Source organism: Pollicipes pollicipes, unplaced genomic scaffold (genome assembly GCF_011947565.3).
Source record: "Pollicipes pollicipes isolate AB1234 unplaced genomic scaffold, Ppol_2.1 Scaffold_4002;HRSCAF=4701_pilon_pilon_pilon, whole genome shotgun sequence".
Taxonomy (NCBI): Eukaryota; Metazoa; Arthropoda; class Thecostraca; order Pollicipedomorpha; family Pollicipedidae; genus Pollicipes; species Pollicipes pollicipes.
In genome coordinates, this window is record NW_023596420.1 from 19,336,581 (window position 1) to 19,349,841 (window position 13,261).

The window sequence follows — 13,261 nt, forward strand, 5'->3', positions numbered from 1 at the left end:
ATCCAGCACCAGCGAACCCAAGCCAGCCCCCGCAGCGGCGCCCGCGGACGCCGTCAGTACTAGCGAACCCGCACCAGCTCCTGCGGGCGCCAGCCGGTACCAACGAACCCAAGTCAGCTCCTGCGCGCGACAGGCGGCACCAGTAAACCCCAGCCAGCCCCTGTGCGGGCGGCGGCTTAGCTGCGCCAGCCGTGGCCTGCCTGCGCTCGTGATGACGGCGCCTCTCAGCGCCAGCGAGCCGGTGCAGCCAGCAGCGCGGCTCCAGGGCCACCTGTCAACGCCAGCGAGCCGGCGCGGCCAGCAGCAGCGCGGCTCCGAGACCACCCGTCAGTGCCAGCGAGCCGTCGCGGCCAGCAGCGCGGCTCCGAGACCACCCGTCAGTGCCAGCAAGCCGTCGCGGCCAGCAGCGCGGCTCCGAGGCCACCCGTCAGCGCCAGCGAGTGAGGACGACCAGCAGGGCAGTGGTCAGGTCCGCCGGCCGCCGGGAGGCCGCCGAGCTGGGCGTCGGCGCCGTGATGGGCGCCTCCGTGTGGCGCGCACCCGTCTGGCGGCCGTGGCCGGCCGGCGCCGGCGGCCGCTGCATGTGATGCAGCCGGATCGAAGCCTCTGACGTGCCCATCGAGTTGGACGCGAAGCACCGGTAGACACCGATGTCTGCGCGGCTGACGCGCATGATCCGCAGGCGCATGATGACGCGGTAGCCTCGCTTCTGCTCTGACAGACTGTACTTCTGCCTGTGGGCAGCGGGGAAGGGAGATGTCGGCGGCCACCAGCTGCAGCTGCCCGAGGAGACCAGTGGGGAGGCCGGGGAAGGGAGATGTCGGCGGCCACCAGCTGCAGCTGCCCGAGGAGACCAGTGGGAGGCCAATGGGGAGGCCAGTGGGGAGGCCGGGGAAGGCCGAGAGGAAGGGCCCGAGGACGGAGGGCCCAGAATCAACTCTTTGTTTACCGGCTTGTCCTGTATGATAACTTCCTGAAAACATGCAGCATGTGCATTGCTAATCGACGAAACATCATCAATCGGAACAAATATAAAAGCTGAACAGGTAGAACCAATGCGGCGGTTTCCATAAAAACTGCACCATCATTTAGCACACAATGTACTGGTCTGTACCTACAAAAACTGACATCACCTGGGGCCGCGAAACACACAAGTTTTCATTGATAGTAGCCCTTTCGGAAAGTTTCCGGGCCATGCCCACATCGGTATTTTCATGACATGCCCGACAGGAGTAGAACGGCACCAGATCTTTTCCATTCTGACCATTTTAGCCTGTCCCGTGCTGGGGGTAAGGCAATCCTCTCATTTCATGTTTTTGATCGTCACTTCCAGAAGTTGTTTCACATCTCCCTAAACTTCGACGTGTTTTCCTCAGCAGGCGTTTGTACGTGCCAAATTTTGAAGCAATACATTGCTCAGAGGCGGCACCAATGCTTTATTTCGGAAGTAAACTGCTGAAATCAGTCGTCTTCCGTATACCCATGTTAAGTAGCCGCAGTCATTCTTTGGCCATTCAGAGATCACTGGGTTGTTTATTATTTCCCATTATGAACATGATGCAGTATGGCATATGCCATGTACCTATGTGTACAAGTATGTACCAGTATGTGTGTACTTAAAATTCCGGCAGGCGAGATAAAACCAGGATTACATGATAACATGAAAACCGGATGCAAAGCAAAAAGAGGGGACGGTGTGAACAGTAGACACCGTCGCTTTTAGGTTAGATTGGGGATAGATTAGTTAGCTGGATTATAGTTATAGGCTAGACAAGATTAGGTGGAATTCTATTCTCTCACAAGTTGTCTTCGATGTGCATCAGAGGCGAGCTCAGGTGTGACAAATGGTTGGATGAAGGCAGGTATTGGGTCGAATAACTACCTCTTTAATTGCTGAGTACGGTCTGATTGGTGTTTTCCAGTAAAGTGGGCATATGTTATGCCCCCCACCCCCCGTCACCGTGTGTCTGCCCTGATTCCCACCGTCTGTGCCCGTTGTCCACCGTCTGTGCCCGCCGTTGCCAGCAGTGTTTCGGTTATCGTGATGGTTGACGCTAACGGCAGGTCCTGGACGCGTCAGGCGCCGGGCCCTTCACGTCCCGTGTGTACTGATTCTCCAGCGGTGATCCCTCCCAGCGGGATCGGCAGCGCGCCCCAACCTGGGATTCGCCCTCTGCGCAGCCGGCGGCCGGGAAACGCAAAGGGTGCCTGGAGTGATGAGGACGCACAGTGAATGATGGCCGCATAAGTGGATGAAGGTCCGCTGTGTGTGAATGGCCACTGACTGATGTCAGCTGGGCTAAGATCATCAGACGGGAGACGATAGCCTCTGGGAGGTGCAGGAGCAGCCTCCCCCAGCTCGGCACGTGCGCGTCGAACGACAGGAGCCAGCCCCTAATGCATAACCGATTGTGGCTGAAAGGCAGTACACCCAGCGCAAACCTATTCACTGCCGTCATGCTTAGAATACTCAGCACCCTCTCGTACTAAAGCAAATGAAATGCCATGGGTGGAGATACTTGTCCCTTTTTAAAGGTGCCTTAGGTGTTCACGTTAAAACGTCCCCGCGCCTCTGTGTGAGGTCCACGTGGTTCATGATAGACCAAACATAATAAGAACAGGAAGAAAGTAGGCGTTAGGAGCTTTGTCAAGCGCACTCAAGCTTGATGCCATGGCACGTTTTTTCGTGCGACCCAAATGGAACGTTGCGAATGCTTGGCCCTCAACCGCAAAGGAGCCTCAGGAGCCCCCTGACGTTTTCCGGGAATAAAGTCGGGTTAAAGCAAGTTGTTGAAATACCGTGTACCTGAGCTTACATTTTTTACACATTTGGTTACATTTTTAGCTTTTAAGCTTGATGGTTTACGATCGCTTACCTCTTCGCGAAGTCATGTCGGTAACATTGTGCTAAAAATACATCTAACTTTTGTTTCTCGCAGGTTTTTCGAGCTGCTTCTCCACTACCTCACTCTTAAATGCGTTAATATTGTAGCTGTTTATTTTTCAAGTCAGAACATCCAGGGCCCAACCTATCTCAACCTTGGATATCACGTGGAACTTTGTGACAAAAAATTCACTTTTTGAAGATGATGACATTTAGTCTGTACGTGCACATATCCTACAGATCTGAAAGGTCTATCTAACGCCCTTTCCCCCACTGATGTGACTTTGTTCAGTACCTGATACAACACGGATTAATGGAACAAAAGTATTTACCCTTTTGAGCGTTGTCACTGGTCATTACGGCAAGATGGCCACAGTCACATTAGGCACATTACGGCACTGACAGCAGAGCCTGTGAGGTCACCCCGTTCACCAGGAATACACATGCCGGGCGTTAACCCATCTGTACGAACTGTGGTCAATAGACACGGGACGTAATTCAGTCACATCTGTCCTGTGCTGTGCGAGATGCCTAGCCCCTCAGGAGCTCCACACCTCGCTAGCCATGTGCGTGTGGGGAAGGGGGGGGGGGGCACATGCGTGTGGCCGTGAGGGGTGAATGAGTCTCGGGCCCACCGGAGCCCGTCTGAGCAGACAAGAGGTGTAAGCGCGCGACACCGGCTTACACACCTCCGGGTGAAGACGAGCCGGACGCTACGCGGGACGCTGACTGCTCTTACTGCCTGCATCTTCTGTGCAATGACGAACTTAGCTTATTCGCGTATTCCTGGGTTCGATTGCTGCTGATGCTATCGTCCGCAATTGATGCACTTATAGTGACCACCCGCGGTTGTTCGCACATTTTTGGGTTTCGGTTCAACAACTTCAAAAATGCGTATGAAACCGCCAGCTGATTTCGGCGCGGTAACAACTGCCATACGTGGCACTGCCAGCGGTGAAGTGACCTCAGACGACATAGGCGAACGGCACACAGTAGCCGTCAGCGTAGACATGAGCAGGCGGCTACGGCCTTCCCAGGCCGGTCCACGGCTCCCGCGTGTCATCACTGACGCCGTCCTCTTACCCTCCGAGAAGAATTTCATCTCTCTGGTTGAGCCAGTAGTTGACTGTGTTGGGAAAAGCTTCCACGTGACAGTCCAGGGTGACATCGCCACCCAGGATGATGCCGAGGAGTTGCTGCTGCACCTCGATCTCTGGCCGAACTGCCGCAAGGAGCGTCACATCAGCATAACATACCACCATCGCTAGCTCAGCATGCGAAACAATTCGAAGCACATATACATTACAAATTTCAACAACTTTAACATTACACGATCGCACAATTCCTTCACAGTATTATAATCTTAAATGCAGAAATCTTCTATAAATGGACGTGGAACGGAGACGGCCTGCGATTCAAACCAACTATTATTTTTTTTCGTTATTTGTGGGGAAAATGGCTGATACTTTTGCGTCCTCTCTTCAGCTCGTCCCTACACTGGATCCCTCTCCAGCGCATCTCTCCACTGGATCCTCTCTCTAGCGCGTCTCTCCACTGGGTCCTCTCTTCAGCGCAACCCTCCAATGGGTCCTTTCTCCAGCGCGACCCTTCACTGGGTCCTCTCTCCAGTGCGTCCCCCCACTGGGTCTGGGGATCTCCTCTGAGAGAAAACACTGTTTCCCGCACTCACCAAGCCAGCGCTCTGCCTCCTGAAAGTACCAGCTGCCTCTGATATCTTTGTAACTAATATTTTCCGACAAAGGACGTGAGACAGTGTTCTAAAATCGCAAAGCGAGATGCCGCATGTTCTCTAAAGCGGATAGATCGGAAAAATAAGCTTTGTTTTCCAACATCGTGCCATTGCCACCGTGATTCCTCTTAGATGTTCGATATGACCGGATCCCTATCAGTGATCCAGGCATTTGCATATGATACATTTGTCATGCCTAAATACGTTATACGACATAGCAATACGTTGATGGAATGTCTTGCCCGGGATCATGCAGATCATGCACGTAAGTGATGGCCGCTGCCCCAGGATTCTAACACAAAGGCTGACAAAGCACGAGTATGTACTAGTCCTGAAATGTTGAAACATGGTCCGGTCTAATTGATATGTTTATGTTTTTGCTAGGCACTGGCATGTCATGGTACGACAACACACCCCTGCAACGGCAGTTTATGATATCTACATGTATATATGTATATATATATATATATACATATATATATATACATATATATATACATGTATATATATATATATATATATATATATATATATATATATATATATATGTATACTACTGAACTGTATAGGTACACGTTGACATCATGCTTTTTTGTTAACAAAGCCCAGAATGCAACACAAATATACGCTGCTGTCAATGATCATGGAAATTGCAGGTGAATTATTTCACAAGGTATGAATATGTGGGGTGCATTAATCATTTCCTGGGATAGGCACAGAGACAACAAATTGTACAGGTGATCTACCACGAACGCCTCATCTTGATCCCAAGCCTTCACCCAGGATACTAGGAGAGGTTGACTGTTTCGGCAATCAGTGTTGCCCTGGGACGGTGGGGCGGGCACAACCTGGCACCCATGCCGGCGTCCGGCCCGATCGTTCGTGACGCGCGGCACACTGGCAGCGTCCGGTCCGACCGTCCGCGGCGCACGGCACACTGACAACTCCCGTCCCACCGTCCACAGCTCGCAGCACCCTCACGGCTCCGGCCCCGCCGTCCACGGCGGGCGGCACCCTCACAGCTCCAGCCCCACCGTTCGCGGTGTGCGTCACCCTCACGGCTCCGGCCCCACCGTCCACGGCGAGCGTCACCCTCACGGCTCCGGCCCCACCGTCCACGGCGAACGGCACTCTCAAAGCTCCAGCCCCACCGTCCACGGCGAACGGCACTCTCACAGCTCCGGTCCCATCGCCGCGGCTCGCAGCACCCTCACAGCTCAGGCCCCACCGTCCGCGGCGAGCGGCACCCTCACAGCTCCGGCCCCACCGCCACGGCGAGCGGCACTCTCACAGCTTCGGTCTCATCGCCGCGGCTCGCAGCACCCCCACAGCTCCGGCCCCACCGTCCACGGCGAGCGGCACCCTCACAGCTCCGGCCCCACCGTTCGCGGTGTGCGTCACCCTCACAGCTCCGGCTCCACCGTTCGCGGTGTGCGTCACCCTCACAGCTCCGGCCCCATCGCCACGGCGAGCGGCACACTCACAGCTCTGGCCCCACCGTTCGCGGTGTGCGTCACCCTCACAGCTCCGGCCCCACCGTTCGCGGTGTGCGTCACCCTCACAGCTCCGGCCCCACCGTTCGCGGTGTGCGTCACCCTCACAGCTCCGGCCCCACCGTTTGCGGTGTGCGTCACCCTCACAGCTCCGGCCCCACCGTTCGCGGTGTGCGTCACCCTCACAGCTCCGGCCCCATCGCCACGGCGAGCGGCACCCTCACAGCTCTGGCCCCACCGTTCACAGCGAGCGGCACCCTCACAGCTCCAGCCCGACCGTTCGCGGCGCGCGGCACACTCACAGTTGACGTAGACGAAGATACGTTTGCTGATGGCTGGCGGGACGTCGTTCCTGGCGATGCACAGGTAGGCGCCCATCTGACGCCTCGTCGCCCGGGTCAAGTTCAGAGTGCTGCCCGTCACCTGTCGCACTGCCGCATGAAGAAGACTGGATCACCAGTATGGCAGGCGGCGCCGGGTGCCCTCACACCGACGCACGGCGGTCCGCTCTCTACGCCGCATGAAGCATCGCAAACACGGGTTTGCCGAGGGACGGCGACTAAGTGTCACTGTTACTATAGATCACATTAACGTTTGCCTTAGTTCGCGATGCACGTAAATGGTATCGTGCCAATTCATCAGCGCCGCCAAGTATCGGATATCATAGCAGTGAAACTAAAGCACAGGAGGATGAATTTAATGCACACTCTCTCGGCCGTGGTTGCACGGAAAAAAACTTCTTGGATGCTCACTGAGAACGTCAGATGTTTCTAACTGAACCAAATATCTTTCTAACAGTGCTTCGTTACCCACCTGCTCTCTCAGGCAAGCACATAAGCTCAATGAGAAAACGTTTCTAACAGAACACCGAAGCATATGTTGAGATCGATAACACGACCTCAACCTTTGCGAGGTTGTTCAGGGTGGCGTGACGGCTTATGTGTTGAGCCAAGCCCTGCACTCTCACTGGCGTCGCGGGCTCACTAAACACCACTCTGTGACCTCCCTGGCATTCCAGTCCTGGTTGTGTGCTGTCCGTGTTGTTAGGAGTCAGACTGCGTCTGGCCGGCCACGTCGCCCTCGCCCTCGCCCTCTCCCTCACCCTTGCCTTCACCCCCCCCCCCCCTCTCTCTCTCTCTCTCTCTCTCTCTCTCTCTCTCTCTCCCTCCTCTCTCTCATCTCTCTCTCTCTCTCTCTCTCTCTCTCTCTCTCTCTCTCTCTCTCTCTCTCTCTCACCCTTCTGGCCGTTGCGGAAGTCGCCGAGCACGTAGATGGGCTGGCCGTCCTCGCGCCGCCAGGTGATAGTGGGTGGCGGGTAGCCGCGGGCCGTGCAGGTTAGCCGAGCCGAGTCGCCCTCAGCCAGACTGCGGTCACTGCTGGACTCGGAGCTGACGATGTCGGGCGGCACTGCCGGCACCGGCCCGGCCACGTCACCAGCCGCACCGCCTGCCCGACGCGGCAGCCACCCCCTCCCTGCCGGCTGGCGTCAGCATTGCACTCCTCCGTGATAACCCAGTGCCAGTTTTAGTGTGCACACAGTATACCCCTTCAGCTTTCCATGTCAGACCATTACCCGACCGTCAACGCCGGCCATTTTGTCAGCAATTTGACAAACACCGTCACCATAGCACGCATCATCGCATTCGTGATCACAGTCACAAGAACAGCCATCAGTCACAATGTTATCATCTTAAATGAATATGACAAATCCTCGACAAATTTAGCATCAGTCATCACGATAGATTAATACACTGAACATATATTTAAACGTTTTTGAAATGTTTTCATGAAGGTTTAGTATATGCTAAACATTGACAAGAAAATGATTGTTGTTAAGTAGTGTCTTTGATATCACACATCCAAAGCCAGTATATCTGACTAAGAATCGGCTTATCAGCAGAAAAAAACCTGTATATATATATATATATATATATATATATATCCCTCTCTCTTTTCATTCAAGCAATGCCTTCATTTCATTATTCTAGGCGATCACCAGGCCTGACAATCAGCAGTAGAGATCGGACGAAACCGTTGGATCCTAGCAATGTCATTATTGTATACATCTGTACTGTTTGGAGCAAGGCAGGCGTAGAGGTTCATGTAATTCAAGGATCATTTCTTGTGATCGTGTTCGGCTATGTAAGCGCCGTATGTAAAGAATGTCTGTGAACAGAGGTCAGGATACTGGAGTTTGTTTTGACGCATCTGCGTGAGACATGTCACCGAACGTTTTTATAAACGTTTTGAAAAGTTTAGGTCGAAAGAGATCTGGCATCATAAAAGTATACACAAGGCATCACACCTGTCCATGAAAATATGATCTCGCCCGCAGGTAGCCAGCATAATTTCAACATAAATAGACGACTTAATATGGCCTGAATTCTCTGCAAGACATTTCCAGGCAAAATTGTTGGTAAAAGTTGCGTCGTTTAAGCAAAGAAATGCTGACGACATTTCGATTTTTTAAAGTCTCGCATCACAAATCTTCATGAAAGGGCCTACAATACGTTGACTGTATATTTACCGGGCAGTAGCCATCGTCATCGTTATTAGCCAAAACATTTGTGACAGTTACTGCCATATGGCGATAACATTTACAATCTTACATTTACAACCAGCAGAATATTAATTGAATTCGGTGGCACCTTTTTATACAGTTACACCCTAGCCAGTTTGCTGCAAGCTATCGACTTCCCGTAAACACTATATCAAAATTTGTATATCCCAAATTCACCAACATAAACATTCTGCGGCTTTTGTTAACACGCGCCCGGGTGGCCGGCTGGATACCCTTCTCTCGGGTGGGGGTCAATTTGACTTCCCTGAGATCTCGAGAACTATGGGAGCTAGAAACACCAAATTCACAGGGTATGTTGACCTGTACGTGAACTCACTTAGTTCAAAGTTTGAGGTTCCTCGGCCATGACCTTTGGGTCAAATAAGGTTAAACAAGGTCAAATTCCAGGTTGGCCGCAAAAGTGACCCTAGAATCTAGATAACTGTTTCTAAGAAAAGGTCACATGCTCCTCTAAGGTCAATAGCCTTGCTTGACCTTTTGAAGGTCATGGTGACCAAAATCATACAAGACTGCTCTGATTTTTGCATTTTAGTTGGTGACAAAGTTTACCTTAGACAGTTTTTTCCTAAAAACCAAATGTTGACCTGGGTCAGTTTAGGTTAATGACCTATTCTGATCTCTGAGAAGTCCATGGAAGATGAAAAGTGAGGTTCCTGCTATCGATAAATCCGAAATGAGCACCAGAAACTATCCCATACAGCAAGCCCGAGAGTAATTAAACAGGTTGACATTGACCTTGGTTTGACCTTCATACCTGACCTTAGGTCCATCCAATTTGCTCATTCAATTGTTGTATTGTCTAAGAAAACATTGCAGAGATGTATGGCTTCGTCTAACACTCCGCTGTTCCATCAGATTGAACGATTCCCTAGAAATTCCCTTCGCTGAAACCATGGCCTGACTTCGACCTGCCATAGGTCAGTGACCTTACATGGTACATCCAGTTTTTCACCAAACGATTCGCTATTTAGTTGTCTGCAGCTATGCAAAATTTGGGGCGGCTACGCCGTGCCGTTCGGAAACTATTCTGGAAAAATATTCGGGGTGTAAATTTGACCCCCCACCCGAGCGCGGGTTAAAGATCTAATGTGTTTTAACCTTTCTTCTAATGTTTTGTGTTTCTTCTAACATTGCGTGCTCTAGCAATAGCCGTTTTCAGGGAGAAACTCGAATTCTGTAACTTTGTACTATTGCAATGCTGCGGGAGACGGATATCACTGAGTCAACTGTGTATCGCTCGAATATGGGCCCACGTAATATGCTCTGAGTTGGGAAAGGTACGAGAGGAGCTTGGTATGAGCACAAACTGATATTTTTTACTTGCAAAAACAACCTTATGGGTTACAGAGCCGCTACGCCAGCTCCAGGTGAACTGATTCTCTGTCGAATGCTCCATTGTTGCGCATCGCTGGAAAATAGGCTGGCTTCTTGGCTACTTGTCAGACTTCAGACATACTCAAATATTTTCGATTTTGCAAGTCGGTACGTTGTATGCGAGATGATAGTTGTTGAGAAGTCGCCAGACACAATATTCTTAAGAAGATTAAGTTCGTTTCAAACTGATATAAACAACGGAGAAGAATTTAAAACTAAAAATACCTATTAAAAGGACAAAATTTATGTAAATATAGCATTAGCACCTTCGTTTTTCCCCAGCTACCAGTGATCAAGAAACCATTCTAATCCTTAGCCCAACGTTAGGGAAATGACGGCTGCAATCTCAGGCGATATTGCAATATCAGACATTTTAGCTTGGCCAAAAAGCCGATGCGCTGGGCTTTGTGTTACCTGGATGCAAGTTTATTTGCGCGCTTGCACGCTTACACGATCATATTTCCGTCGGGTGAGGTCGACGACTTTTAAGCGCTAAAAAGTCAGTGCCACCAGGCCCAGTGCACCAAAGCAAATAGCACACCCGCGTCGGCGCGCGCCATTAGTAACCTATGTTGGCAAAAGAGAAAACATTTCCAAAGCCGTTGCAACAGCTTCCATTGAGCGAGCGGGCGTGGTCCACTCAATGAGCTCCGCTTGCCGACCCGGTCGGTGGCGAGCATCGTTTGCTTACCGGCCGGCCTATTTGCCATGTCTGCGCGGCCCTCGTGTGCCCAATGGTCACAACAATGCAACCACACCGCCACCGCAAACAGTCGAAAGCGGTGCGCGTGGGGTGAGCCTAAATCGCCGCTAGCGGCTGGCCCTGCCGGCCCAAGCTCGCGGCTACGAGCCCAACTAGAGCCTTGGTAAGGGGGGGGGGGGGGAGGAGGGGGCACTTCATTCACAAAGTGTCTCCTAATGGTGAAAGCCCGCTCCACGATTTCAAGGAGGGCATGATTTTGTTCGTTTATTCTTATTTTTACCTTTTTTTGTTGGAGCAGAACCCAGAAACTACTGAAAGACCAAATTATATTTGTATTCTGAAGGCAATAAACCGAAGGAAGCGGAATTTCAACGTCTGCAGGGAATAATTCGGAGACATTCTTCATTTTACAATGGTTTGGTGATTTTTTCCTGAAACGATAGAACTCAGAGGCTTTGTCCCATTTCGTTCTGAGTTCTAGAAACATATCAAGGTTCCCCGGTAACGTAGATTGAAGACCGAAATCAGGCAAAACAAAATTGAACTAACATGGCCAACCCATGTTCGCAAGGAAATTTTCAGCGTTTCGCCGTATTCGATTGCTGAGAAAACTGATGCACATGGTTTTGAAAGTGCGTGCTCGCAAGTCATAAAAAAACAAAAACGTAGCGTTGCGGTGTCCTTGGGCCGCGCATCGTCGGCCAAGTGGTTGATGCTAAGTGGCGGACAACGGGTAAACGAAAATGACGATGCATCAAAAAAGCCGATTTCAGATCGACAATAGGAACAGATTAGCATTTACAGTATGGCGCACTTGCGCTGGAATCTGGTGGTGAAACTGGAAAAGTGAAGGTATTATCTCTACTTTTCGATTCCTGGAAATTAGTGCCACGACAAAAACGCCTACCGACAGTGATGCTACGACATTACGTCTAATGCCAAGACTTATGCACGACATGAATGCTACGCGACAAAACTTGTACTGCAAATCTTATGCTCGTCATTACTTCTACAGCAAACGCTAATGCAGTCATCACCTAAACACAACATTACTTCTACCGCAACAACATTTACGCGACATTCCGTGGTACACGACAACAAATTTGGCTTAAAAAACCTATGCTTTGTATCACCTACCAAAAAATATGTTATAACCGTTGTTTATATACGACATTACTTTTACTGCAAAGACATATACGCGATATTAGTGCTGCAGCATTGACTTGTAGTCAAACCTTTTGCTCCGTCTTTATACGGTTCCACGACCGAAATGCTAAAAAAGATAGAATTTTTTCTTCTTCTATTTTTTATACGGTTCCAGAACATCAGTGTTACAACAGAAGCTCGTACCAGGAGTGCTACGAAATTATTTCTACTGCAAAAACTCATTTGCAACATTAGTTCCATAGCAAAGGCTTGTGGTCAAGTCTTTGCTCTATTTGTATGCGGTTCATACTAGTCATGAACAGTTGTATAGGCTATTAATGAGCATAACTTTGTCGCGTATAATTTTTTGTGGCAGAATAAATGTCGTGTATAAGTATTGTCATGTATAGGCAATGACTGTATTAGTGTTTACTGTAGAAGTCATTTCATTCTTTGCTGTAGAAGTAATGACTGGTATATGTTTTTGCGGCGTGAGTTTTGCCGTGTAGTACTCCTGTCGTGTATGAGCTTTGCAGTAGAGGTGATGTAGCGTATAACTAACATTGCACTACTCCTGTCGGCAGGAGCTTTGCCGTAGCACTAATGTTGTGACACCTCAGGCATGAATCGACACGGAACCGACTGTCCGGTACTGGTGGTACCCCTGCCTCCTCCCCCTTTCCTACGTTACTGCTTACCACCCTCAGCTGGTCCCGCCAGCCCAAGCTCACTGCCCGCGGCTTGACCAACAGGTCAGTCGGGTACGATTCCTCCGGACAGAACAGCTTAGTACTCACGCAGTTTGCCACGTGTTTGGTGGGGCTCTCCACACAGATCTCACGAGCCTTGCGCTGTCCTCATCGTCTTTCAGCACGCAAATTTGCACCTAGAGTCATAGATTGGTACGAGCTATCGGCTGTCACTGGCAGGCAGAGAGGACCACAGAGCTGTGTCGTGCCGCTCTCACGTGACTCCAGCGGCGCTGGCAGCGCGGCCCGGTCGGGGGCGACGCGCTGGCGTCCGCCGCTTGCTGGCCGCTCGGCTGGCTGCCAGACGGCGGTAATTTCTGCTCGATCGCGCCCGCTGGGCGGGCCCGTTGAAATTGCATCTGCACCACATGGAGGGGTGCCTCTTCATAACGAGCCGGACGGGGCGGCCTCTGCTGAAGCGGAGCCAGCAAAGGGAAGCGGAGCCGGGGTAGAGGCCACTGGAGACCGATGGGGAGCGCGGCGGCGCCGGCGCCCTGGGGTGACTGATGAAAGTGGGACAAGTCTGCCCGACGGAGGAAATCGAGCGCTAAAAACCCACCGGATGATCGCTTGCGAAAGAC

The 13,261-nt window shown here is 51.3% G+C and overlaps 1 protein-coding gene across 1 annotated transcript in view; it reads right to left on the bottom strand.

Annotated features, from left to right (window-relative positions):
- Window positions 1-317: 317 nt before the first annotated feature.
- The window catches only part of LOC119094208 (lachesin-like), a 54,849-nt gene continuing 41,905 nt past the window's right edge, over window positions 318-13,261 (bottom strand). Inside the window, exons 4-7 of the mRNA XM_037217284.1 lie at window positions 7,364-7,534; window positions 6,430-6,558; window positions 3,968-4,106; window positions 318-734 (exon numbers count right to left, since the gene is read on the bottom strand). Coding sequence (XP_037073179.1) covers window positions 428-734; window positions 3,968-4,106; window positions 6,430-6,558; window positions 7,364-7,534 — 746 coding nt within the window. The 3' untranslated portion in view covers window positions 318-427. The remainder of the gene's footprint in view (window positions 735-3,967; window positions 4,107-6,429; window positions 6,559-7,363; window positions 7,535-13,261) is intronic.